The sequence below is a fragment of the Argopecten irradians genome, chromosome 7 (assembly GCF_041381155.1).
Source record: "Argopecten irradians isolate NY chromosome 7, Ai_NY, whole genome shotgun sequence".
In the NCBI taxonomy this organism is placed as follows: domain Eukaryota; kingdom Metazoa; phylum Mollusca; class Bivalvia; order Pectinida; family Pectinidae; genus Argopecten; species Argopecten irradians.
In genome coordinates this window covers 46,648,987-46,659,104 of record NC_091140.1, presented here as the reverse complement: position 1 = coordinate 46,659,104, position 10,118 = coordinate 46,648,987, and the positions used below count along the sequence as shown (strand labels likewise).

Genomic DNA, 10,118 nt, shown 5'->3' with positions numbered 1-10,118 from the left:
GAAAAAAAACGATGTCAAAATTTTCGCCAAGTTATGTTACAATTAACTTCAAACTTATACGTATCTTTCATAGTCACGAATCATGAAGCGTATTTGATAAACTATCCACCATAAAAAGCTACAAACATTTTGAGAAGTACTATCTTTAAAATGTATAGTTTTTAATTTTTCAAGTACAAATAAGAGTTGCAAATCAGTTTTGGCGGTAGTGCCAAAAATCATCATTATTACATCAATAGAGCATTGTAATGAGTACATACGGTTAGACTATGACGTCAAAGTGTGATCTACAATTTCACTTCACATTTTGTCAGTGTTATAACTAATTGTGAAATAATTTTTACAGGTATACAATGTCTAAATTCTGTGATGCAACTAACGTTTATAAGGCATTATACATGGATTTTTGTCCATTTGAATGGTTTTCACAATTTTATTCATTGAACCTCATAGTTTTTAATATATTCCTAAAAATAGCATGTCAAAAATTTCCGCCATTTACGGCATATATAGATTTTATCGGGGATCACGTGGCGTGTTTTTGACCAATGAGAAGTAACAGAAAATCCAGAAAAATAATAAAGTGGGTTGTTTTATATTAATATAAATATAAATATTATTTTTTAAAAGTATAAACGGTCGTTAGGAAAAAATAAATGACGTTTACGATAAAGAAGAGATTGTCTATACTACACGTAGTCTAACTGCATCCACTGGGAGATAAAGATCCTCACATATGCCATGTCTATGACCACCCTAATCATGTTCCAATTATTAATGCTCCTTGGTGTTTATCTACGAAATCAAAATTAAAGCAAAATGCATGACAGATAAAAATGGTTTTGGATATTGGTAAAAATGAAAAAGTTCCATACTTAACAGTGTTATTCCGTGGTCGTTAGGAAAAAATAAATGACGTTTACCGAGGTAAGGAAACGACAACTCACACGCACTTGACAATGACGTAACGTCATCAATACATACGAACATAAAAATACCATTGTCGACGACGTCATTACTTTTGACGCACTGCGACGCCCCTTTGGTGTCGAAGCGTTGAATATAATTTTAAACAACTGCTTTCATAGAAAAAAAAAGAATTTCGGCAATCTTTCACTTGTGATTATATATCCCTGTCCAATTGACAGACTCATGTAAGCTTCTATTAATCTACAATTGCATGGAGACAATTATTCCTACAATCTCCTGATGAAGGTGACCTCAAAACAGCCAATTATGTCTTTCCCCGTCACACGGGACTGCCAAACGTTCAGAAGATTTCGAGTGATCCATGTCATTCTAAATCCCAACCTATAAATCTCCTTCAGCAGGAAAAATTTTGAAACCCAGAACTCCTCAGTGTCAGCTTCCGGTATGTTGGAGAAGTGAAATTCCACCAGAAATTGTTTCACACCATTTAATGCCTTGGAAGATAACATTTCCGGTATGACATGCCATTCCCAATCCTCTATGTCCATTTTGATGAGATCGGGAAGAATCTGTAAGAATAAATAGAATAATTTTAAAATAATGAGATTTTGATTTTGATGGCCTAGTCCCTACGATTTAATTTCACAGATAGCTGATTATAAGCGATTGTCGCTCTTTCATTAATCCCGATAGTTACCTCGTTACGTTTATAAACTCCCCCAAATATAATCATTTCCCTGTACAAGGGCTAACATCAATAACCACTATCTGGGTTTGTTTTAGATTAAATTCATAATAACAAAATAATAAAACACATAAATACACATTTCTTAATAAATATGTAAATATTTTACGCGTTGGTGGTTGAGTTCCTGTCTAATGCCCTGGAATGTTAACATCTTCCAGTTGGCCTCCGGTGTTGTCCCGTTAAAATTAGATAATCCGAGGTTATGATACCAGACCTTTGCGCTCCTCTGATAACTGTCTGTTTTCATACTGAAAAAGTAAGTCATGATATTACCATGCAGTTATCAATTTCTTTAACGTTCTAGAAGTGAGGTGACCGAGTAATCAAGATGTCCAGATATGATATCGCAAGTCCTCACCTTTGACTATTTTTAACCCTCGCAGGCGTTTTCTCTTAGTACAACATGTTTAACTCAATTCAAAATACCTGGCACGTTCTTTATGACCATGGCTGGTAAAGGACAATAACCAATTCAAAACACTTTCTAGTTTATTAAATAAAAGTATAAAGTGTATGACAACAGAACATGATAATTTAGACTTGAGATCACAGGAGCTTAATTTATCGTTTCATCAGATATGTATAGTCATGCCAGGATCTGTCCCATTCCGTAATCCATTTTTCGACCCAGAGATTAAGGTATAGTAGCGCAATGCCTAGACACTATAGACATTTACTTGGCCATAGCAGCCTCTAGACATAAGAAACATTCTGTTTTGCATCTGATGTGATGTAAATATCTGATATAAATTTCACATTTCTTTCTACGGATATTTCTCATTTGCAATTAAAGATACCAAAAATGATAATTTTGTTCCCTAATAGACGGGGCAAATAATTAATGTAACAATTATGACTGAGTTACTGAGTCTCAAAAATACCATTATGATTTACCCGTACCTTGGGTCAAACGCATGAACAGTACAGCCCAACTCTTCAGAGATTTGGTCATCAAAACTGAAGTCGAAATCAATTCTACAAGAAAACATATGAAAGAAAACAGAAAAATGTAAACGTAAATAAAGACTCATTCAACAACCAAAACTTATTATCTCGAAAATAATAGTACCATATGATGCATATCTTTATACGTTTAAACCTGCCTTAATAATTACCTCTGTATCAAGGTGACATTTTCTCGTGGTTCCAAAAAACCAAACAAAAACAGTGTTTGGCTTTAACCACAATTTTCTTGCTAACGTTGTTCCTTTTTGATAGCGAACATGAAATAATAAAAGATATTGATACCGTATAGTTGGCTATTTTCGAGGGTCAAAATTTTCGCGGTTTGGTCTAAAAAGATAAACTCAGCGGAGGTTGTAATTTTTGCGATCTGGCTTAAAGGGTATATATGATTCAACAATTGTAAACATTTCGCGGATCAAATTTTCGCGATCATAGCAATGTCCTGCGAACTCTCGAAAAAGTCATCCATGCGAAAATATCATCCCCGTGAAAATATCCGGATATACGGCATCTATTACTGTTAGTTGTGTCATTGTAAAGTACAGGACGCAATCCGTCGTGTGGTACAGTATGGTATTTCGTTACCAGCAGTGACCAACATACAACGTTAACTGTTCTGATGGTTTTGAGCTATTTGGGTTCAAGTTGAGGGAGTATACAACAAATAACGATTAATATCCAAGAAATGCTGAAGGAGATGAACACAATTCTTGTCTTTCATTTTTTGAAATTGATTACTTATTATGTAAATATATGTACCGTATATAAATTGAAATGTAACACATGTATTGATTGATTGACATAATCCCTTGTCAAGAATGTCTGTCTGTCAGTCTGTCTGTCTCTCTGCCAGGCTGTCTGTCAACATTTCCGAAACAAAAAATAAGTTGATCAATAACACTAACAACATCAGAATATGCATATGAAGTTTGATAGTCTGTTTAAATCAATCTTAATATAAAGGTTCATTTTACTAATTTGGCGCGCTGCGTAGCGAAAGTCAACCGCTGTGCGGTGATTAGGACGACGGGGGGAAGCATAAGACGACTCACGTTACACAAAAGATAACATTTATATCATCTGATTGAAATAATTAATAAACTTATAATAATTGTAATATTTACTGTAAGTTAATGACTATTCGGACTCTACAAAGTTATCAATTTTGAAATGTAAACGCCATTTCGGGTACGGAATATACCTGTAACTGTATAGTACAAAATACCACAAATATCATTTAAAGTAACTCATAAAAAATATACATGTATAGATAGCCATTGTTGTAAAACTATTTCATTACGGCCATGGTTGACAGGGCATTGTAAAGCACAAATCGATATACGGTAACGTTTTGAATTTTGCCATCACCAGTGAACCGTTTACGTCTCCTTTGAATGCTCCATTGTATGTTTACTGCAGTGTCACACACGTTTAAAGCGACCCCCTCGATCCCAGACGATTATATGAGTACAGGTATGCCCATGTATTATTTGTGTATGTCTCTGAACGCCAACATTTTGGATAGATTGATAATTTAAATTGTAATTAACAGGTCAAGATTTTCGACAAATCTAATTTATAACTTTTTATTATCCCTTCTTTCTCCACTCATTTTTTCTAACCAAATACTTTAAAGATGTACGTCTATGCGTGAAAGAAATCAACTATGCATGGTCACAAAAATGAAAGTTGGTTTAGAATGTAACCACGGTGAACTCCTATGCCAATACAGAATTATGTTGTATTGAAATATGCACTGTTTAAGAAACCATTTTTTTCCCTAATATAATTGAAATTTGTTTGAAAATTTGTTTCTTCTGGCACTTGCAATGCATTGATAGTAATCATCCCCATAAAGTTTCTTTTTAATTCCTAACATTTACAATGTATATAAATATTTTAAATATTAATGCACTGATTATCTTTGATCAATAATTTTCTACATTGTATTGTAAGAGGTGTCAAATAAAGTTCTTAAAATACATTGAAGGAATTATTTTTCCAAAAGACACCAACGTGACCTATGATACTGATTGAAATACAGGTAAATTCCAGGTGACTTTACATGTGAATATAAAGACAGCATATATGGAACAGTACATACTTGCCTTCCTATTGTTGGTAATTATGTTGGGTTATGTAACTCCGTATCTGTATAGGCACTCACCCAAACGAGTAAACCAGACAATGGCCTTTCAGAACCAAGTCGTCGTCTACACATACGTCCCAGCCGCCATCTTTGACTTTACCAAAACGCTTTAGGTGACCACAAATAGTTTGAATATTGTTAAAGTAGCTGAAATAAACCGATGACACAATATATTACATTACATACGGCGGACATAAAAGTATTAATTATATATTACACACGTTTGTGCTCTGAGCTGTGACAATTTGAAAAGGAATAGTACAGTACAATTCTGTCAATGTACATTAAATAGTGAAAGTTTTTTTGGGGAAAATACCACCAAAATAGAACATCCACAAAACTGTATAACAACAGTCCATTAAGTCTTATTTTCAGTGTTTTGACGATAGTCAATTTATCAGATGAAGGGAAATCTTAATGTTAAAATTTGGATGTTCGACTGTTTTTTTTGCCCAGAATATCACTTAATATCCTATCATGGTTATTGTTTTCCTTGTAAAACCTGACAGAGTAACAATATGTCACCACTATCTGAAGCAAAGGTCCAAAATTGTATGCTTATAATGCACATTTCATTTAAATAATAAGGGTATCATTATATTACCTGTAGGAGGCCAGGAAATTAATGAAAGTAAATATGTGCATGAATGGGACAGTTTATTTTCATAATAAAGGTTAGGTTTCTTCTTACCTTTATATATCTAATATATTAACGATGAGATATTTTGTACAAAAATCAGTCCAATATTAATACAGTGCTATGCTTTAAATATGTTATAAACCTCTACCTCGACTTGTATATTTATTTTATATACTTGACATATCAAAAAAAATACACGGGGGAAATAACTGGTAATCAGCTAGATCATATGATAAATAATAATATATATTACACATATTTACTTGGCGTATGTTCTTTCTATCTGATGAATAGTGAGGGTACACAGGTCGCTCCTGCTTGGTAATTGATGTCCCGTTATCACGTCTTCATGTTGCCCTGTGGCCTCTTTGCTGCACAACTTTTGTTTGTCGAATTTCCAACTCTGTGAAGAATAAATAATGTTGAAATTTCAATTTATTTACAGCGATAAATCAGTTGAATCTTGGTTATATAGACATTTAGAGATTAGGGCTAGTCATTACAACCAGCTATTGATGTATGGTTGGGTTAAGAGACAATTAGAGTTTATTAACCACATACATGTATTAGTGTATCGGTAGGTTAAAGTTAATCTAGCACGACAATACATTAATACTTTGATACAATAAGTGACTTTATCAGTTATTAGTCATCCTGGATACTCAAGGGGTTATTTTCACACCTCTGAAGTAAACCCGGTTTAAACCGATATATTTGTAAGGTATCCGTTCCTCGAGTGTAGTTTATCTGTGATAAACTTTTTTCGAAGTATTAAATTTACATAAAATTAATTTCATGCGTAAATTAGTGGACTTTAAGAAAAACGCATCGAATGACATTGAATTATTATGTATGTATTTATATACGAACATAATCTTACTCAAATGTCAAGTCTCTCTAAACGCAAAATTTTACGTACAGTAATAACGCTAAATTATGGAATGTATAGAAACATCTGTAATAAAACAAACAGATTTTATCGATTTTAAATCAATTCGCGCATTTAATGGTTCAGGAGCAACAGAAGATTATTATATAATTACTTTAACAATGGTTCTACCTGTTCTAATGACTCTTTTGTAACAGAATTTTTGATCTAAGATATAGCAACCCGTATTGACAATGTTTTGTGACTGTAACAATAGGCCGACTCTCAGTCACTGGTCTGTCACTGATTACAGTTTACAAAAGACGACACACAACAGATCGTTTGTATTTAAAATGACATAGGGATAAGAACTTACCGGTCGGGAGAAAATCCTCTCCTGTGAAGCCACTATATATCGTATCAGACATATGAGGCTTGCTATCATCAGTACAACAAGAACTGCTGTTTTGACGGTCCGTCGCAGCATTCTGGGATCCTTAAACATATGAATATAATATATCTATTAATTCATCATATCGAAAAACATGTGACAGATTTGTGATCGACTATGTCCTACGATCATGAACATCCCTTGTATATGTGTAGTTATATATAGTTATATGGATATTATTTTCCCGGAACCGCATTTCCTTATACATGTAATTTCATGCATTTATTAGTTTTAAACAATGTTTATTCTTTACATGATATTCAGGTTTTGTTTGGTATATTTGCTAATTCATTTCATTGTGACACTCAAGGGTCTAGCTGCGTTGTGCTGTTGCTTTTCGTATATATATATATATATGAGAATTTATCGTATATATATATATGTATATGCTATGTAAATATGTCTATGTGTGAGAAAAATATAAATCTTTTATTTTAAATATATGGTGATATTTTGTCTCATAATTTTAGTCCAAATTGCGTTCGCAGAAGAATACAGACACCAACAATCATTGAGTCTCCCATTAAGATAGTTAGAGTTGGTAACTGTGCTTTTCTGTATGTCTAGATAAATTATAAAGAAAAATACTGTCAGATGTTTGACGCCGCTTACAATGCCCTGACAAACGCTAGACGACATTCGTTTATGTTGCGCACACATATCGCAAGGAATCCTATTATGTGTTACAATAGTTTGTTTATTCTATTTGTGTATGTTTGTCAGTCAGTTATTTGGCTATACAATTTGTGTCCTTGCCAATAAAATTTATTTTATTTTCTGCACTAGCAGTAATGGGCACCATTTGTAGCTCTAAAGATGATATAATTGTCTGTCTAGAAGTGTTTAGAGCTGCAATACTGCAGCTAGCCTTAACTTGACTTTAGCTATCATTTGTCTCTGTTTACTTTAGCATGAGTATGTTGACGCCAATCCTATGATAATATTCTACAATGCTAAGATATCGTCGTAGTTACCTCATGTCATTGTTTCACTTTACAGCTATATAGGCTGTGTTCCTTACAAAAATTGCCTACCGATAGATTTTTTTAACTTCAAACGTCAAAGTAAAATACTAGAAACACTCACCTCAGTAAAACTGCAGATATCCCAGTCATAGAATTCGCATTGGTTAACATACACAGACTGTAGCCCATAAATAGATAGATATCTTCATTTCCTCCAAGTGTAGGAAGCGACACCCAAATTAAAACCCAAACTGGACGCTTTGTAGGCGTGATACAAAAAGTCATTTTAAGACAAATGGGTTAAAGGGTATCTACTATACCGTAAGAGCATCGGGGTTTCCATGATTCCTTCAACATTGTTAAGCTTTGTGTACTCACGATATATCACGTGTATTGATCATATATTTAGCTTTGCTATCACACATAAAATGGGTAACAATGTTTACGTGAGAGTTTTAAACTTACTTGTTTGATAGAGTAACAGAAACGTGAACTTGTCTTTTGAAACCTTCTAAAGTTGATGTCCATTGTCTTTAATGGCGACTGTACAATCCGATAGCACTGCAAGCATTCATTGAGTTAAGGTTCAATCTGATTAAAATACAGATCCTTATAATCATTCTGTTAAATATAGGATCTGACAAAATCCCATAGGGGTTCACGTCTAGATGACTTTTATACCACGTGGTATTCATACACAATAGCTTTGTTGTGCTCCTTGGTCGAGATGATTACGTAAACCAAAATGATTCTGACAATTTTTCAAACTATTTTGTCACCTGATATTAACTGTCAAAATTTTGCAAGTAGCAATTTGATTAGCTATTTTCAAAGGTCAGCTGCACATGACACCTAATGGGATTTTTTCATATCCTTTTATCAAACGTAGTGATAAAACGGATCTGTATTTTAATCAGATTGAGTTAAGCTTTCGCTTATTGTCTTCTGTATTGGTTAGATCACGTCCCGGATGTGTTGAATTATTTAAGAAAAAAAAAGCTCCACAGTCGACAGATCATAGCCCTCAATTATTGATGTATAATCGTGTTTATATCATGTCTTACTTACACATAAATGCCTATAAAATGATTCATTTTGATTTTGGCGTATACACAATCACTAGTTAATTCCATATAGGGCAAAGTGCCGTGGATTTTGTTCGGGACGCAATTAATTATTTCCAAAATTTCAATCCTTAATTATAATGAGCAGCTTAAATTTTTGATGATATAAAATGGAGTAAAGTAAGTAACCTTTGTTATTGAAGAAAAATACTTATTCGTTTGCTCTTGTTTTTAATATACAAAAATCCCATTCGTCGACGGTGGAGCATCTTTAAATATAAACAAACAACTGTTATTCATTCAGAAATAATTTCTAATACATTCTAATAAATTATCTGTTGAGTTATCTAAAACCTGAATCAACGGTAAGCGTGGTCGAAATAAATATTTGCCAATACGAAGTGCAGGCTATTTTGTGGTCAGCAAGGAAGCGACATGGCAAGAGTCATGCCATATCCTGCATTGATACTTTGTATCTTTAAACCCAATAAGCTGTAAGGACTTATATGATATAGCTGACGGAATACCTGGTGTGCAGAACGCCGGCTTTTTGTTACGCTATTCAGGGATTTCGTTCAATGATGAATGGAACTGTTATACTATACATCACACAACACAACACAACACAACAACACACAACCACAACACAACACATAACACAACAACAATACAACACCACCTAACAACACAACAATACACAACAACATAACACCCGACAACAACACAACATCACAAAACATAACGCAACAACACATCACAAAAACATCACGTAACAACACTGCACAAACACGGAACAACAACACAACACACAACAACAAAACACAGCCACACAGCACACAACAACTCACAACACACAACACAACAACACACCAATGACACACAACACAATAACATGACACAACCACACATAACAACACAACACACAACAACATAACAACACAACATTACACAACAACATAACAACACACAACAAATATATAAAAAATATATAACACACAACACAAAACACACAACCAAAAAACAACACAAAACACACAACCAAAAAACAACACAACAACACAACACAACCATACGCAGAACACAACATAACTGATCCAAACGCAGATATATAATACATGCATTCTTGTATTGCAGGGAATAAATATATATTACACACAACACAAAACACACAACCAAAAAACAACACAAAACACACAACCAAAAAACAACACAACAACACAACACAACCATACGCAGAACACAACATAACTGATCCAAACGCAGATATATAATACATGCATTCTTGTATTGCAGGGAATAAATATATATTAACAATTACTGAATATCTGACAAACGTT

At 33.6% G+C, this 10,118-nt stretch overlaps 1 protein-coding gene across 2 annotated transcripts; it reads right to left on the bottom strand.

Annotated features, from left to right (window-relative positions):
- Positions 1-670: 670 nt before the first annotated feature.
- LOC138326711 (probable methyltransferase-like protein 24) lies at positions 671-8,386 on the bottom strand. Of its 2 annotated transcripts, none has more exons than XM_069272718.1 (7): positions 8,183-8,386; positions 6,678-6,797; positions 5,697-5,836; positions 4,812-4,940; positions 2,579-2,653; positions 1,785-1,926; positions 671-1,499 (listed from the first exon to the last, which is right to left on the bottom strand). In XM_069272718.1, exons 1-7 carry the CDS (start codon positions 8,243-8,245, stop codon positions 1,197-1,199), a joined length of 972 nt encoding a protein of 323 aa, XP_069128819.1. In that variant the 5' UTR covers positions 8,246-8,386; the 3' UTR covers positions 671-1,196. The 2 variants fall into 2 exon arrangements, with proteins under 2 accessions (XP_069128819.1, XP_069128820.1); XM_069272719.1 differs by lacking the exon at positions 8,183-8,386 and adding an exon at positions 7,839-8,163.
- Positions 8,387-10,118: the final 1,732 nt, after the last annotated feature.